General features: G+C 36.1%; 1 protein-coding gene across 2 annotated transcripts in view; it reads right to left on the bottom strand.

Moving 5' to 3' along the window:
• The window catches only part of LOC139693860 (venom dipeptidyl peptidase 4-like), a 308,421-nt gene that overhangs the window by 4,779 nt on the left and 284,729 nt on the right, over nucleotides 1-18,913 (bottom strand). Inside the window, exons 8-14 of one of the 2 annotated variants that reach the window (XM_071592169.1) lie at nucleotides 17,867-17,982; nucleotides 13,526-13,649; nucleotides 10,947-11,221; nucleotides 7,868-8,336; nucleotides 6,358-6,470; nucleotides 5,786-5,980; nucleotides 3,597-3,754 (exon numbers count right to left, since the gene is read on the bottom strand). In XM_071592169.1, the coding sequence (XP_071448270.1) occupies nucleotides 3,597-3,754; nucleotides 5,786-5,980; nucleotides 6,358-6,470; nucleotides 7,868-8,336; nucleotides 10,947-11,221; nucleotides 13,526-13,649; nucleotides 17,867-17,982 (1,450 nt within the window). Of the gene's footprint in view, nucleotides 1-3,596; nucleotides 3,755-5,785; nucleotides 5,981-6,357; nucleotides 6,471-7,867; nucleotides 8,337-10,946; nucleotides 11,222-13,525; nucleotides 13,650-17,857; nucleotides 17,983-18,913 lie in introns of both variants that reach the window. The other variant, XM_071592168.1, reaches the window with a different exon arrangement.

An 18,913-nucleotide genomic window follows, 5' to 3' on the forward strand; every position in this document is an offset into this window, starting at 1 on the left:
GCAAAATTCTGTAGCAACCTCAAACACTACAGCTGAATAAGTAGATTTATTCAAGGAGCCCAAGATGGACCAGTGTAAATTATTATCAAAATATTTGGTCTAGTCTTGTCTCCTGTGAATATTTACAATGATAGTAAATGTCCATAAGACATTGCCTGCAATAATGTACCATGGTGGTTTGAAATATATACTGTGCGATTTTGTAAGGGAATCTGTGAAGGCTAAGACAAGTGAACCGGAGTACCTTTCAAGAGAACAAAGGCATTCAGAATTTTTTATCACCTTGTCAAATGGTTTGAAGCAGCCTCAAAGCTTTCTAGAATCTAGAATCAACTAACATGCATTTATTTCACTCGGATGGGTTTCCCTAGAAACACTGATTTTATTTATTAAGTAAACAACCAGTTAAGGTAAGTTTTGAATGGACATAACTACCAAATAAACATCTCCCAACAAAACACAATACAGCATCCTTCTCCACAACAAGCCCCTCTTCATCTCTGTGTACTTCCTCTCTTAGTCCCGTCCAACATCCCTATCTTGTTCCTGCCCTTTCCTCATTTTTCTGACATTCTCCCCTCGATTACATTCTTCAACATCCCACTGCCGATCAATATGCCCTTCATCTATTTTTCCTGCCTCTGTATGATTTCTCCCAACGAACCCCTCTCCTTGCCCACAAATACCTAGTACTTCTTCATTTGTTTTCCTTTCCATCCATTTCACTTTCTCCATTCTTCTCCACATCCACATTTCAAAAGCCTCCAGTCTACTTCTATAATCCTGCTTCAGTGACCACGTTTCCCGGTTGTACTTAGCTACGCTCCATATCAAAGTTTCGATGTATCTTTTCTTAACATCCTTTCTCAAGGTCATGTCAAATTCTTCCCTGTGAAAGCCTCTTTGCCTAGTGCAATTCCTCTCCTTATGTCCCTACTACGTTAAGCATTTTGGTCCAAAACACTCCCGAGATACATAAATTGTTCCATCTACTCTAGTTTTTGCCCTCTTATTTTAATGTTTAGCTTAGCCTTTCTTTTTCTAAAAAATCACAAAATCTTTGTTTTAAAATTATTTATATTGATTCTCACCCCATATCTATTGCACTGAATTTCCAATTCACTCAGCAATGCCTGTTACCCCATGGCTACTTGAGAAACTAGAGCTTGGTCATCAGCAAACCTAAATGATTTTACGAATTCCCCTCCGACTTTCATTCCCACCTCCAGTTCTTCCCATGCCTCTTTAATCATTTCCTCCACATATACGTTGAACAGCACTGGTGCTAATGGACAACCCTGCCTTACACCTCTCCCTAACACTGCCCATTTCTAATTCTAGCACAGATCTTTCCTTCTTACTTCCCGGTAGTGATTTAACCTTGCTGTATAGTGCACCGATTTAACCATTCTTTTGCAAACTTCCCATTTCATTGCACTAAATCTTTCACCATGCTTCTTGTGCTTTATTTGTTGCCCGCTTCAATTTATTATTTAACTGTTTTCACTTCTTTTTGCCTAACTCTGTGTTTACATTCTTCCATTTTCTCCTCTCATCCATCTTTGTAATCATCTCATCCATGATCCATAGTTTCCTAGTCCTTTTTGCATTAACGGTTCCAATAGTGTCTTTTGTGGCTTTCGATATCCCTATCTTGATACATTCCAATTTTTGTTCGATAGTGCTCAGCTCTTTACCATCCTCCATGATTTTCTCTACAGCCTGCTGGTAATCCTTCCTTGTCAATCCATTTAATGCTTCTACATTCCATATTCTAACCTGCTGCCCCAGCCTTATCTTTTTTAAACGGACACTATACTTCATAACAAGTAATTGTGGTTAGGGTCTGCATTCCCTTCTGGGAAGTTGTGGGAATGGATCACACTGTTCCTAAACCTGCGCCTAGTCATAATATAATCTCTCTGAGTCACCTGGTATTTTCCATATATACCTGCGTCTTTTGTGGTGTCTAAACCAAGTGTTGGTGATGACTAACCCCTCTCTCTGGCAGAACTCAACTGCTTTCTCTCCATAGTGATTCCTCATGCCTAAACCATAGTCCTCCACCTCATTACCATACCTTCCTTTGCCTACTGTTGCATTCCAATCCCCCCATCACTATCAAATGTTTCCCTGCAGGAACACATGCAATTATGTCCTCTAACTGATCGTATATCATATCGACCTCTTCCTCTGTATGGTTGCTCGGTGGCAGGTATACCTGAATAATAACCAAGTTCTTCGGTTCTGCTTTTATCTCTACTAGTAATAATCTATCCGCTACCTGCTCTATGTTGACTACGCTTCTTCCTACCTCTCCATTTAATACTATGGCAACCCCTCGTTGGCTCTCGTCCCTGCTGCTGTATATTATTCTATACTGATCACCCCACTATCCTTCCATCTCACCTCACATAGACCTAAAATACCTATATTTCCCCTTTCCATCTCTCGCTTAACCTTCTCCAGTTTCCCTGTCCTCATCATTGTCCTAACATTCCACGTTCCTATTCTAACTAATTTGGTCTTCTTCTGCTGCTGTTGGTTTTGATTTGCAAGGGATTCATGAGACGACAACTGCGGAAGTGTTGCCTCTCCTCCTGTCTGGCCTGACACATGGCCGATTGAGCTGAGCCCCGTAGTTGCCAGGACTCTTATTCTCTGTAGTATCCATCATATTAATCTTGGGAATGATAATTGAGGTGGTTTCCTGTTGCCTTCCTCAATAGTGTTTTTAACGTGACACCATCACTCAATGGCTGCCCCTCTGGGGTCAGACGCCATTGCAGCTGCCTCACTGAGGAACAGATGCTGCATGGACTACCTTTTGTCTGGCTCCTAACCTTTGACCTATCTGGCATGGGTCAAATTGCTTCTGGGCTACCAGAAGCAATTATCATTGCTCCCCCCACTACAGCTCCAGGGGTCATTGGAATGCACAAGCCCTTCCACCACGTCAAGATTGTAGTCCATGAGAGGGGAGAAACTGATTAAGGAAAAAATTTAACCCCAAGAAAAAATTGTCAATAAATTTAAGCAAAGGAGAAAAATAGATATGAAATGCATTGACACATTTCGTTCAGAGCGTATACTCACAGATTTACTCACTACATCATTCCATGTACCCAAAACTAAGAAATTTGTGAGGGATTTAATAGTCTCTTAAGTTTTGAACTTACGCTTATAAAATTGAGATGAATGTTCATTTTCTTATAATTAATCAGTATCTACACAAAGGATAAGTCACATGATACTTGTATTATTAATACATCTTTTTATATATTTTCTCTTTTGCTTTTGGTACGAATGAGAAGCACATGGAGAATAAAAACCGTTTATGTTCTTATACCTTCTAGAATGCATTATTTTGGCCAATATTTAATGGTATTTAGGCCCCTTAAAATATAAAGGTAAAAATAAAAAAAAACAAGGATACAACCTAAATCATCACTGATAACACAGGAATCATGTTTCCCATATTTTAAAGCCGTCAGCATATGAAATTCCTATTAAGCTTAATATTTCAAACTATAAGCCTAGAAGGCTGCATATAAGTAGAGTGTTTGCTATTACATGAAAGACTAATGTGTATTCACCGAAATGAGTCCAGCTGGTGATTGGAGCGACAGAGATTCCGCAGCGGAAAACTGATTTGTCCTGGGCAAGAATCATGGCTGCTGCAAAGCCACCATAACTCCATCCCCAGACAGCAATATGCTGCTTGTCCACAAATTTGAGATTATCGCGCAAATACCTGAAATTAGAAAAGTAAAAAAATCACTTAATGCCAGCAGAGTTATTATTATCAATGCAAAACTCAATTCAATACTGTTTATGTGAAGATTTCAATATATCGTAGTCAGTTTTCATGCATTTAATTTTTTTATGAAACTCGGGATTCAATTTTGTACCGCTATCCTGTCCTGTTACAAAATAACTCGAGTCAACATTGACATATACATTAAAAGACATTAGTCCGCTGAAACCATGCAGACAATTATGGTTTTTAGTTGATATTAGTCTGCTGAAACTATTCAGAACAAACCCATATTTACTTATACTATTGGTACAGGATTGTCATCATAGCAAAGAGCATGCTTATAACCATGTGATACCAGGAAAAAAAGACCAGACTGGATGCATTCATCATGTTGTGCTTTCATAATTTAAAGCTTAATCGTTTTCACATGGGCTGTCACAGTTTGTGCTTTCTGTTATTACTGGAATTCATTTACATTTCAAATAAACAAAAATATCATTGTCACTTTTGCACTCTGTTGTGATGGGGCAGCCTTGGACATATCTACATGGAGACTCTTCTCCAATATCTTCCAGTATATTTCACCTTCACCGTAAGAATTGACATTGTTAATTATAAATTAATTGCTAATGAAACTAAACTCGCATATCCTCGACATTTTGATTTTTAAAGTTACAAAAACTGAGTAAACGCCAATGATCAATTTTGGAACTACAAACATTTGGCATAATCAGAAATCTGCACACAAGTGCCATCAGATAAAAATTAGTAAACTACTAGTATTTAATGGTGATGCTACGAGGCCTATGACATTGCAATTACGAAAATTAATGCAATTTTCTCACTGAAAATACAGGAAATGTGAGCAATATTTATGAAGGATTATCATCAAAACTTATAAAATCAAAAGAGAATGCATTATTCCATAGACTAACTAATCCTTTGACCAATGACTATGAACTCAGACACCATGTTATGGATTTATTATGGAAACATTCATAAAACATCTTAAGAATATTTATTTTGTGAAAATAAAAATTAAGAGATAATGGTAATGTGAATGAAATACTTTAGCAATCAGAATAATGTAAAATATTTCAATTCAGCTTACCATCGCTTTTACTATTGTTATACACAAAACTCTATAATTACCTTTCATTTACCTAATAGAATCATAATGATAGTACACTCCACTAAACATTATTCATCCGTATAACATTGAATATTATCAACTAAATTAAAAAATTTATACAGGCAAAAACAAATATTTCATAGTGGCCCATAATTGCAATATGATGAAATGATTGTGAATGTGCACAATGCACTGCAATCAATAACGTTAAAGCCAACACCTGAATTAAACCAATGGTCAAAAATAAGAACACAATGTTCCAGTGAATTATCATAATGAAACCCTTGAACAATGAAAGACAGAGATTTAGAGAGGAAGAGAACACCATGAAAGACCTTATTAACTGGCTAAGTTATCCCCAGGAACTCAATGCATCCATGTAGTCAAGAAGAATGTTCTGAAATTCTCCCCATTAATAGGCAAATTAAAAGTTTATATACAGAAATAAAATTATAAAGTTCATAAACACTTAGGAACCTCACTTAACGAGCACCTCACAGAGCAAGTAATTTCCATAATGAACAAAAATATTTTTTTAAAATGACTTGCATTGCGAGTAAAATTTCGCGCAAGGAATGATAAGGAGAGGGGAATTGCAGGAATGATTATGTGTCTACTGCTTCCGCTTGTGTTTAGCACTTGTTCTGCTAGCATCTTAGTGTTGCTATTAATCATATTTTTGCAAAGTTATAGCGAGCACCCCTAGGTTTCCAGTTTCTCCTTGTCAGCCAATCCCTGCAACAGCTGCCAATAATGCCTCAGGTCCAGTCACTAAAGAATCTCCAGGAAGTGGGCCGTGAACAAACACTGGACCCTCGAAATCACCAAGAGATCATTAGCATGGGCTCATTAGAAATGTTTTGGAGATCTAAATCATTTGGGCTTTAACTTACGTTATGACAGCTATTTGATCCACTATCTCAATGGAACCAAGTCTCCTGGAGATCTCATGAAGCATTTTCTCTCCCTGGAAACCTGAACCACGACCATCCACTTGGGCATAAATGAAATTCCGGCGGCTTGCAAGATAGGTACCCCAATCAATGCCCCACTGCTCGGAGACAAGCTGTGATCCAGGAGCACCATAGCTGCAAAAGCACATCAGATTATGACCACTAAATTTATGCAATCAATAGACCATTGTAGTAATGGTTATAAGGGGAGGCTACCGACAGCTGAGGTCATCTGTACCATTAGGAATGGATGGGAAAGGAGGAAGGGTGGAGAAAGAAATCTGGTGTCAGTACAAAGCCCTTCAAGTAGGGATTGGAATACCTCTGAAAAAAATCTGCCATCTCCAGGATTTGAACCTGGGCCCTCTGGGTGGGAAGCTAGTATGTTAGCCACCACACTATTCTGATCCCCAATAAATGGACCATGAAGGGGAAAATTACCATGACAACAGATTATTTCACGAGTCATCACATGGTGAAGAGTAGACAAGAAGGTAAAATGGAGCACTTACACTTGTAGCACCAAAGGGAAGGTCATCTCTTCATATTCTCTGAGACCGGGAGGAAGATGCAAACGCACTTGGGCATGGTATCCATTTTCAACTTCCACTTGGAATGTCTTTACCTGGGAAAAATCAAAGGAGGAGATCAGATGACATAAAGGCTGACTAATCAATTAGTCAAATCGTACCATTTATTAAATTTGGAATGTGTAAGCAAAACTATAAGAAAATATTGAATACACTGCCATTGACAGCATTCCAGCCAAGATTGATTTTAAATAAGTAAAAACTAATGGAATTATGTCATATTTCTGACCACTGCCCATTCTTTCCTTATTTACCTTATTCAAAGCATTAATGTATTACTAAGTATTATAGATAACTATTCAGCTCCATTTACCGTGGTTATTTTGATTCTTGCTTTCCCTTTGTGTCTACAATATTTAAAACTTTCCTTTATCTAATCGCAGAAAACCCTGTCTCTCAGAGGAAATCTGTAGCTCTCATGGGTTTATGAGAGGTATGGCCACATACTCCCAAAAGAAATGTAACCTAGCTATTCACCTTCAGAATTAATTGGTTGACAAAAAAATATAGATACACTTGGAAATTTCAATCATCGTAGCATCTGGAATTCAATTAACAAAACCAAAGAAATTTGTAAAACTATGAAAAAAATCAAAGCACTCTTTAAGTTTTTTTTCAATTTTCAGCTCTAAAATTCTTTTGGTAATATTATAGCAGATAAAAAAAATGCCTATTAACATTTCTATCTATTACAGCAACTAACCCTCAATATGGCTCATTCAGCTAAGGATACATGAGAATCAACCTCCTGTAATCCAATATTTTATTTGACAAAAGATGTGATCTCATTTAAAATACAATGAATGAGTGCTGCATGCAGAGAAGTCCAACCATCAATCAATCATATCACTGGCAGTTCAAAATAAATCCTCAAGTATGAATTCCAAGATTTTAATTTTTGCTACAAAAGTATGAGGCATTGGAGACATGGATTGGACCAGCACTTTCTTGGGCACTTATCATAACTACAGATCATTTCTCACTGGTAACCTAACAGCTCAGCTAAATTCTAATACATTGTATCCTCACTTTCCTCATAAAAGATCTACACAAAGTTATAGAGGAAGAAGAGAATGGTAAACATGCTACATCTTAGGAAATAAATAAAATACTTAAAATTAATTTGGTTTCCATCAATAGCAATTGAAATAGGCCTCTAAAGATGAGATTCAAAACCAGAACCATCTCCTAGAGTAACCCAAAGAATTAGCTGGTTATGCTCTCTTTGCGCAGGCCATGTGCCACCAAACACTTATTTGTCAAGAAGCTTAGGGCCCTAGGTAACCACACTAACATGTGATTTTTAGAGACCTGGTTGAAATCAAATCATTCACATGAGCCAGGGATTAGAAATTATTCTTTTTTATGTCCATGGAGATTTGCAGAACCAGAGAGGTATGCATTTCCAAAGAAGCATTCACACCATACATACCTGTGGCAAAGCCATTGCACTGAGATGCTCTCTCAGTTTGTCATGAGAGTCGAGGATGGCGATCCGCGCTTCATAGGCATTGGTGGGCTGCTGCGAACTATTTGAACTACTGCTTCCTGAGTGTGAGTCAGAGGATGAAGGGCGGGGGTCGCTGCTCACGACTATGGCACCGGCATCGACGAGGGTGATGACAGGTGGGTCTGGCCCGAGGCACTCATGCACAAAGTACCGTGCATTGGGGCTGAAGAGGGCGCTTGTGAAGAGGCAAGGTGGTGGAGGGCCCTGCGGCATCGCAGGTGGGGATGAAGGCTGCTGCGGAGTACCATCCTCGGTCCAATTGGAGACCCTCCGAACATCACATGCTCCACACGTGAGGCACTCATTGACCCGTGGTAAGGTTCCATTCAGATCGCCCACGCGGTATAGGTGCCGCTGCCCAGGCCTCCTCTCTGGTGCTGCTATGAAGTAACTAGATTCAGGAAGGGGAAAAATTAAGGAAGGATTTATATTGGAATATGTCTGACTCCTAAGTTAACCATGGTCTTAGCATAATAATTTACTTAATATAATACCTCAGTCCAAATATAGCCATATTATAAATCAGAGGCTTATTAATTCATTCTGTTGTTCAATTGGCATTGCATTCATTACTTTTCTTTGATTTCTATTTCTTTCATCAATTCAGCAGCATATCATGCAAAAGCACCAGTCTTTTGAAATTGACAAATTATAACCTCAGGATATTTACTCAGGATTTATATTGACTTAATATGAGGCCAATCTTCTGCCAAGACAATGGAATTTGCACGATATGTCCAAAACAATGGACATCTTGCACAGGTCCTCCGTTTTAGGTTTCTTGTGATCACATCTGATATCTCTTCTACATATTTTCTTATGAATTCATGACTGATATCAATTCTAATCCATCATTATCCATAGCGGCCACTTGAATAAATCAAATTTAACCTTTGGACATTTTATAAAAATACCGCAAAATAGTCGATACCAAAACTTTTAGGGACTGAAAATCTAATGAGTCAAACTCTATTGCTTTGAAAAATCTTCAATGGACTCATTTCATGGCCATTTCATTGAAGATTATAAGCAAATTGTTGGCACTAATATCCAAACAAAGGCTAATGGATTATTTTAATATTATTTTTTTTTTTTTAACTTCACTGCTATGCCCAAGATTTTTTTGACAGCAAAAATAGGACATACATTTGCTATGTTATTTCCTGATACCTTGCAAAACATTCTAGCATAATCAGCCAACTGCTTTTAAGTATTAGTAATAACTATATTTAACTTATTAAAAGTACAGTTAATACTAATTAATTTGTAAATAAAGTGACTAAAATTTTCACAAGTAGAAATAAGAGTTCAAAATAAAGGTTCAAAAAAGATTTCACAATTGAATTATTTCACAAAATTATACACTTTTATCCAAACATTAAACAATAAAGAATATTCATGTAGCAAGTATGACTTTTATATTTTTTCTATTACAGTTAGTGAGGGAGCACCTTCAACCACCAGTATTAAGGAATCACATTTGACATTGGAACATTGAATTTCTTGACAATGATAAAATGATCCAGACCATGAACCATTGCAATCAATGGAAATGGTAACTACCGAAACAGCATCTTTTAAAAAATTTCCTCCCACTCCCATTTAACCAAAGTTCCTTCATTGGCAGCTGCTCTTCTCCCCCTTCCATTAAAACGGGTCAGGTGGGCTAAGAATTGTTCATTATCAATGCAAGTAGGTAAATCACCTCCTTGAGTCAACCTAATGATCATATATGCATTCCATTTGAAAGTTTACCATGATAATACAAAAATAGTTCATTTCTCACGATTAAAATTTTCACTATCCATTTTGATATGAAAATATATTAAGTCATTCAGATCACATTTTGGTCAAAATGCAATTGTTACAGGTATTATAATAAAAATAGTTAAAATCAGAAACTTCGTTGTCTCAGGTGTAACCTAATGGAATTTGCATAACATATTGAAATGTAATAATTTACTTTGTAATTCCACACACTTTATTTAAAAAACACGACCCAGGTTTTGACGTTCCAGATGATGACGTTCAAAGTCGAAACCTGGGTCATGTTTTTTGAATAAAGTGTGTGGAATTACAAAGTAAATTATTTCATGTAATTTCAGCATCAGAAACTTCACTGAGTGCGTAGATATTTTTTAAAATACACCTGATGATGTACTAATGGGTGAAACCAGTCCTTCCGACTCAAAAACAAAGACTTTTTGAGGAATTTTAAAAAGCTTAAATCCTTTTGGCATGGATATTTTCATAATTTCATTCAAATGTATTTTCTTGAGATGAGCTTAAGATTTTGAATTGACTTCTAATCTTGGAGGACCCTAAAAACCTTAAAATTACTACTCATGAGGAGAGGTTTATCAAATTATGTGATATTATGTCTTATGGATTCAAGAATGTACACAACACATTCTACCTTTGGTTCTTCTGGCAAGGGACAATCCTTCCATTATTCACTGTCACAAGAAGGGTTATATATTGAGCTTAGGACAATAGTAATTGGAATTATTTTCTTTCAATTCACTTGGAATGCTCAGGTGAGAGTACATTGGGTGGTTTCTACAACAGGGAAAGCTTCACCATTGGCCCCCCATATCTCAGAAGACCCTAATCCAACAATAACCGAGAGAATTTACAAAGCAAAGAACTGATGCATGTATCAGCTCTTTTCCACTCAATTGAAGAACTTCATTTGATGGGACGACTTCAACAAAAATTGGGGAATGTGTTTTCGCATGGGTTGAAAGGTACTCACCAAAATTTCAGCCATTTTGGACACTCATTGTTGTTGTTTGACAATCGTTTGAGTAAGTCGTAGTGAGGGTTTTTGTGAAAATAGAAATAATTGAGTAACAAGCTGTCATTAAATGTTTGTTTTTGAAAGACGCCTACGCAAATCAAAGATGAGTTAGAAGCTGCATATATGGACTCTTGCAGCATCATTTAGCATATCCATGGATACTAGAAAAATAGCATTAAGAATCTAAAATGTAAGACTTACATCCAATGACGTTCTGCATCCCAGGCTAGAATCTTGACCACCTCATACATTCCATGGGTTAAAGGAGTGGCCTTGCGGCTTCCTGAAGAACCATTTGGGTTGTATTCCACCAATACTACATGATGGAAGTAGCCAGCATTTCCATCCAGCACAGGCAGCCTTGCTACAAAGGGAGGAGGGTCTTCATCTGTATCTGACTCTGATGGCGGGATGAAGATTGGTGCTTCGACAGCATCTACCCAGCCTGATGAACCCCGTGCCCTCAACGTGTGTGCCTGTAACCAATGTAAAATTATGAATGAACAACTGAGTAATATTCCTGCCTTGAGATGTATACAAACAGAAATGCATGATATATTATAGCTGGTAGTAAGTAGGTATCATTCCATTGGTTGGCTCATAAGTGGAGCCAGAGATATCACCACAGAAGAATACTGGTCTTGAGTTATTCACATTCATCATTACCTTAACATAAATATGTAAAAAATGATATCATCTAAGTATGAAGTTATGTTAGGTTAATCCAAAAGATATAGTGGTGATTAATGACAAAACTCCTAGGACTGGAACATCTGTTCACTCTAGAATTGCAAGCTCATCTAAAAATGGTCATGCTTATTATTACTATTCACCATCCTTCAAAATATGTGTAATGATATAAGCTTTAAAAGTTAATGGCATGAATACACTAAAAGGTTTGTATAAAAAGTATCATAACAATATTTTCCTGACGTTTGCGTCAAGTGCTGAATTCAGATGTCTGTTAAGTGTGCACATGATCGCAGATGGTGTTGGCATTGATAAGATGACAGTGTACACCATTATCATTGAAAACTTGGTGATGCAAAATATCTGCGCTAAACTCATCCCCCACTCATCTCCCTTGATGGACAACCAAGACCAGAGTCAAATGTCTGCTTACAAAGACCTTCTGCAACGGCATCTTTGCAGTAGGACTTAACAATCAGAATCATCCCCAGCACACTTAGTGTCTAGACTTGGCAGACTACTATTTCCTATTCCCGAAGTGAAATCCTCCCTCAAAGGACACCACCATGGTCTTTGCAAGTACTGTCAAAGAAGCTTGCATGTGTGCCCTTCTGAAAGGATCTTCTGAAATCCACCTACCTGGGAGCCCTCAAGTTGTGGTAAAGACGCTGGCAAAAGTGTTTTGACACTCAAGGGAAAAAGTACTTTGAAGAATTTTGAGTTAATGTAGCAATATCTATTATAAATCACTTTTTACAAAAATTTTCCAAATACTTTTTATACCAAAGATGTATGTCAATAAAGAACCTATGTATGCACTCCTTTAATTGTGCCATTGAAGAACCTGTATAATGACTAAATGTCCCACCTGAGGGATTAACCCAGTTTTCTAAGGGAGATGAACTCCTCAATTTGTAGGCATGCTTTATGATTTATCATTTAGTATACTTCTCAGGGCATGCTCACAGGGAAGAAAAGTTTTTTTTTTCTTTCTCAAAGCAGTGTAAAGCAACAAAATTTGTAATTCTTTGATCGATTCCATTGTGATAGAAATATCTGATCTGATTCCTGGATTTCATTATGAAGTACCTGCATTTGTTGTAAACCATGGTGATTACATTTCCGAAAATCCCTGAGTTAGAGAGAAATCATGGTTGGTCAACCACCATGCATGCATATTAGAAATCAGAGTTCATGAAAGCCTCTCTAGCACTTGAACCATTTTAAGTAATGCCACTGCACTTCATTATCATTTCTCTACCCCACTTTCTCTCTTTTTACACCATTGTATGAAACTAAACCTTAATCTAAGGGCTGAAATTCCAGAGTCTTCAATGAATGCACAACTTTTCCTATTTGCAATAAGTTTTTAGCCAATGGATATTCTTAATCACCAGAAGAGAGTGAGAGAAAGCAAGCATTTTCTGCTGCCTGTCAATCTACCCTCTGCCCAGGAATGAATGCGTATTCAGCCAGAGATTCGTTTCATACATAGACATGCCTAATTGGAGGGCAAAACACAGATATACCAAAAGATTGCTTCCTTACTCTTAGTTCTCGTGGCTGTGTGAATGTGAACAAGGTGGTGTGCAAATCAACTACAATCGGAAATATCTTTTGCTAATGCATTGTTCATGTTTCAGCAAAAACAATAGTATCAATGGGAATGAACATTTGATTTTCTACATGCTTTTTTTGAAATACGTTTTGCATATCTAGAAATTAAAAAAAAAGATCTGATACAAAAATGATTGTAGACAAATAGAATTCAGGAGAAATTCAGGTTCTATCTCAAATGATTTGGGTCTTACCCAGCAAAAGGAAATATTTCATTGAAAATGTGAATTTACTTAATACACGAATATAAAAAGACTGGTTGCTAACAAATATTTTGATGAATATTCATAATTCTGCAACTGATGAGTTTTGGACATAACAAAACCAAAAAAAGTGGTTGAAATTACAAACGCTAGCTCCCATCAAAGTACAAGTACTTGCTATAATTTTTCTAGCACCTTACCTACCAGTGACTATTTAATTGTGGAAATTTCAAAATATTCCACTATCCTCTAGATAAAAAAAAAACTTACATCTTCACAATTCCACAGAGGTCCTTTGCAGATGGAGATAATGGAGATGTTTTGGCGTCTATTCATCCAAATGACAGACACTTGGCGATTGGTGATCCACGTCACAGCAGTGAAATAATGATCCCTATGTACAATACAAATGAGAAGGAACAAATAAGGATAATGTATTTATTTTGAATAATGATAGATAGCTCTAAATACAACAAAATTGTATGCACTCATTTCTCATTATTTTGGAAAAACCTTAACATATAGTAAATGACGTGTTATTTTGTTTACTTTGGAAAGAAAATTTACTGGTGGTGCAGCAGTTTGTCTCTTGCCAAAGCAAAGAGTGAAGGGGCAAGTTGTCCGATTTGGTTGGAAAAGGGTAGAGGGAGGGACGAAATGCAGAACCAGAAGACTGGGTGAAATGGGAAAGAGCATAAGAATAAGGATTCAAGTGATAATTAACTTGAATTAAGCAAACTTAAGGAAACGGAAAACATTTTTTTGATCTGGGTGAATTCATGTAGTCAAGTGAAAGAATTATATGAATACCTCTAAGATAATATTCACCTCACATTTATGTTTCTTGCTGCACTGAAAAATGTTGTTTGTAATATTCAATTTGCAGTTTCAGCAAAGGACAATATAAAACTATTCATGTAACAGTCCCCGAATTATGCAGATGACCTCATTCAGAATTGACTCTTACTGCATTACACCTCTTTAGTTTCTTTTGCCTAATAAAAAGAAAAGCCAACAGAATTTGTGACTTCAGATTGTCAACTTTGCCCTGGTGACTTGTCAAATGGTGTATGCTCACTCTGGTCATCTCAGTGCATCATGCAAGTCGCCATTGGGCAAATGATCACATGAGTGAGTTAGTTAGTCTAGTTACCGCTGAGTAAAGCAATGCAAAGACTAACCGGTGGGCCATAGACTCTCCCAGAGTCTCCCATAGACTCTCCTGGGCCATTCATATTCTCTTCTGAATAACTTAATGTCCTATTAGTTACCATAGCAGACAATAGATTCTATGGTCAGAATGTAGATCAGCTTATTAGAATATAGCATTAGGCAGCAGGTAACTGCTAATTTATAGTGCAGAAAAAATCTTATCCTGCTATTTTTTATATTCATATTTGATATCTGAGAAGTAAAGAACTATTGTATTTTTCCAAAGAAGAGGTATCAGAATATGGATATGCATAAACATACTGCAAAATTCTTAGGTGCATGATGTCAACACAAGGGGATAACCTTGCTTGCTTATATGTCAGGAATTTCTCAATTTGATTAGAGCACAGGACATACATGATTTGCTTACATAATTCACATTCATAATTCACTTGCCTCATGTAGGGCACCCAAATAATTTTAAGAATTTGGTGATGCCCAATAATTTCATGGATTTCCAACAATTATAGAGCACTTATTAAATAATTTCTCAAGTGTATTACAAATTTAGGGTTAGGACCTAAATCAATTTAACCAACAAGTGACTGAGCTCTCAAATATGACCAGGTATAATTTTGAACCATAAATATTATGTAGCACAGAACTAATGATAGTTTGAATTACACTAAAAGCAAAAATTCCATGTGTAATTACGAAACTACTATCAAACAAGGCATATATCTATATTAGGAGTACATAATTTGGGGCATCAAACATTAACAATATTGTTTTCAGAACCAAACTATAGTAAAACGTATTACAATGCATTGAACATAATTATGTTTTTGTCATAAGCACTCAAAAGAGCAATATATGTATATTGCACAATAGAATACAAAATTAAATAGAAAACATGTAAAAGGACCCTTGCATTGTGGATTGTTTGAGCTTTCATCCTTCTCAGAGGACTTGTTCAGGTCAGGTATTATCTATTTTATTTTGTGTTCTATTGTGCCATCCAAATGTTATATATATATACATATATATATATATATATATATACACACACATATGTATATATATATATATACGTATATATATGTATGTATATATATATATATATATATATATATATATATATATATATATATATATATATATATATATATATATATATATATATATATATATATATATATATATATATATATATATATATATATATATATATATATATATATATATATATATATATAGGTACACCTGAGTCAAAGTATTTCAGGAAGCTCTAGATTAACCATGTGTGGATTATTCATTTAGTAGATTATTAGTAGTAGTAGTTTTGATGGGAGGCGACCGACAGCTAAGGTCATTTGCGCCATAGGGGAAGGACAGGAAAGGATGAAGGGTGGAGAGAAACCCGGCGTCGGCATTAGCCTACTCTTTACGAAAGGCGCCAAGGGGTCCGCGGCTTAATGTCCCATCCGACGGACGGCGTACTCACTCAAAGTGCCCTCCACAAAGCACCTCAAGTAGGGATCGAGATACCTCTGAAAAATATTCAACACCGCCGGGATTTGAACCCACGCCCTCAGGGTCGGAAGCCAGTACGTTAGCCCCCGCACCATCTCGATCCCCTAGTAGATTATTGATGCTATTCTCTATTTCTCTTCCCAGCACTTTGAAATATCAATAAAATTACAATCATAAAAATAATTAAATGCTTTTCGAAACTCTGATATGCATGCTCTTTAAACAAATTCAAATTTTATATGCCTGGGCTTTCTTAAAAGTTTTTAGTTTTCTTAAAAGGGGTAATGGCTGGCAGAAATAGTTTTAAATATGGAGCAAATAAGTCATTTGCATTTTTTAATCAGTATTTCATATGAAAAATATCCACATTAGCGATCCTTTTTTTAAATGCATCCTTTGCTTGTAATTTATTTGCCATTATCTGGCTGCATGATTGGTATACCTATCTTAAAAAAAATACAACCTGTCATTTTCGCTTTGTGACAGTTCTGTGTAAAACTATAATTGCACCCTTAAAAAATGTTGAAACGTGGAAAAAGTTGTACTCTCCATCACTAAAAAACTTGAATTAATCACACATAGTGAAAAAGATGAGCCTCCATACGTATACATTTATATCACTACTACACTTTCCGTATATTTCAGTTATCCATGCTTTTTTGGTCATTCATTAGCACATGGGGTGATTTCAAGAGCTTACTGTGTGTGTACATATATATATATATATATATATATATATATATATATATATATATATATATATATATATATATATATATATATATATATATATATGTATATATAGAAGATATAAAATTTTATAATTAGACAGTAATTCTAGCAAAAATATTTTGATGCATATAAATATCTGCATAAGTAAGCAGAATTTCAATGGCTTCCATTGAAAAAGTATTGTATTCTTTAATAAGCACAGAAGTAAAAACTAAGCATGAGCTGGTTGTAAAACAGCCAAAAAAAAAGGAAAGTCAATGTTTTCAAATGAGTATGTTCATGTCAAAATATTTTTTGCCCCCATTTTTAGTTTCTAGTGTCTCAGTTACAATTGAATTTGTCTAGTTGAATATGTGTTCATACTAACCCCTTGGCTGTACAATTGAATACATTAAGCCTTCTTAATGATTTGCTTCCAGTATCCTTTAAACAGATTAATTCATTTCAATGCCTAATTATTTTCACCTTCTCTGACATCCACACTTAGCATTTTTGACATCAAATACATTGTTTTGAGTACATGGTGTAGTCCAAATTTTGCCTTTAAAGATTGCAAACGTTTGGGTGAACATATGGCCCTATCACAGCCGAAGGGTTAAAGTCAGATTCCACATATGTCACTAAGCCATATGTATACAAACTAATTCTCTACTACTATCCGCTAGTTTACATGTGCAAACTCTGTAACTGAAGTAAGGTATTGAGATAGGCATAATACGGCTATACAGAGTACAACTAATTGCGATATCTCTATTTTAGATGATTTTATGAAAGACCAGCCAAAAATAAAATTATTTCAAGCAGAATGAATCCCTTGTAAACTAGCAGATCATAGATACTAATGCTGTCATCTAGATTTGGAATACAAATCCTTTAGATAAGCATCTACTTCTAAAAGTCTATATCATGAGACAAGAATCTGCTGTTGCTGATGTTCTGTGGAAGGTCTTTTTTTAAAGGCGATTCCAGTCTTGTAATTTAGTGTTTTTCACCCAATGTAAATGGCTGGCAATTGATCCTTGCTTGCTCAAGTTGAGTGGAGGCTCCTGAACTACAGTCCCCATGTAGGTGAGTGGAGATAATGAAGGGACTGCTGGTTGGCTAGTGGATGTTTGGAATGGAAAAGAAAGAAAAGTGAACTATGAGTAGCAATAAACAAAGGATAACAAAGCCTGAATCACAAACCACACTGACTGGTCTTTAACTCCAATGGATGGCTTCAGGTCCACCATGTGTGGGTAGTGGCTTGGATGGCTGAGGGTGGACAGCTCCAAGGCCCACAGAGTCACCACTGGATTTGGTGTCCCAGCCTAATGGGATAGAGATTGGGAAGAATGGAATGAATGCACAGCCCTGGAGCTAGAAATTGTAAGTAGAAAAGAATTGAAGGCACATAGCATTGGGTAACTTCTACTCGACGAAGAGATTAATGACACCAGATGGGTTGGAGTATAAACAATTTCAGCCATTATACAGAGAATGCGGAAAAATGAGAAATGGAACAAGATGAGTTAAGTACATTACATTAAGCAAGAGAATAGGTAGGTTTTTAATGGATGACATAGAACTTTATTACTCTGTGTAAAGCCATTCTGGTTTTCCATAAAGTGAACATTTACCAATTGTAATGCACATTCAGTGGATGATGCCGTTAAAATTTACTATCGCGGTATCTTCTGCAGATTCTTGGAATTTAACTTAAGTTTATTACATGATATGTGGCACTTGTTTTTTGTAAATTACCACAAAATCTGTACATAATGAAGGCTCATCATTATGTTTGAATTCTTATTTAATCATCCCTGAACTGGGAACATTAACTATTAAATCTGTCAATACAATAAAATTAATGTACCTGTGAGGGTTGCTGTTTATATTTTGAGCCTAATAATGAAAATACAGCAATTTGTTGTGGAAAATGGCTTCATTGTTTTTTGAAGTATTCTCCATGATAATCAATGCACTTTTGCATGCTCTTGAACCAATTTTTCTAACACTTTTTGCAATCCGGTTAAGGTACCTCCAAAATATGGTTTTTGAATGCATCGATGGCTTCTTTGGGTGCTGAAAAACATTGGTCATGCCATTTTTTCTTGTTAAACGGGAATAAAAAGAAGTTATTTGGTGCTAAATCACGGCTGTATGGAGGATGACCCATCAATTCCGCATTTTGGCCTGTGAAATAGGTAGTTAGTCGTTTCAGCCGATCTGTGAGAGCTTGCATTGTCATGATGTAGAATG

This window comes from Hetaerina americana, unplaced genomic scaffold (genome assembly GCF_022747635.1).
Source record: "Hetaerina americana unplaced genomic scaffold, ioHetAmer1.1.p SCAF_5, whole genome shotgun sequence".
NCBI classification, from domain to species: Eukaryota; Metazoa; Arthropoda; class Insecta; order Odonata; family Calopterygidae; genus Hetaerina; species Hetaerina americana.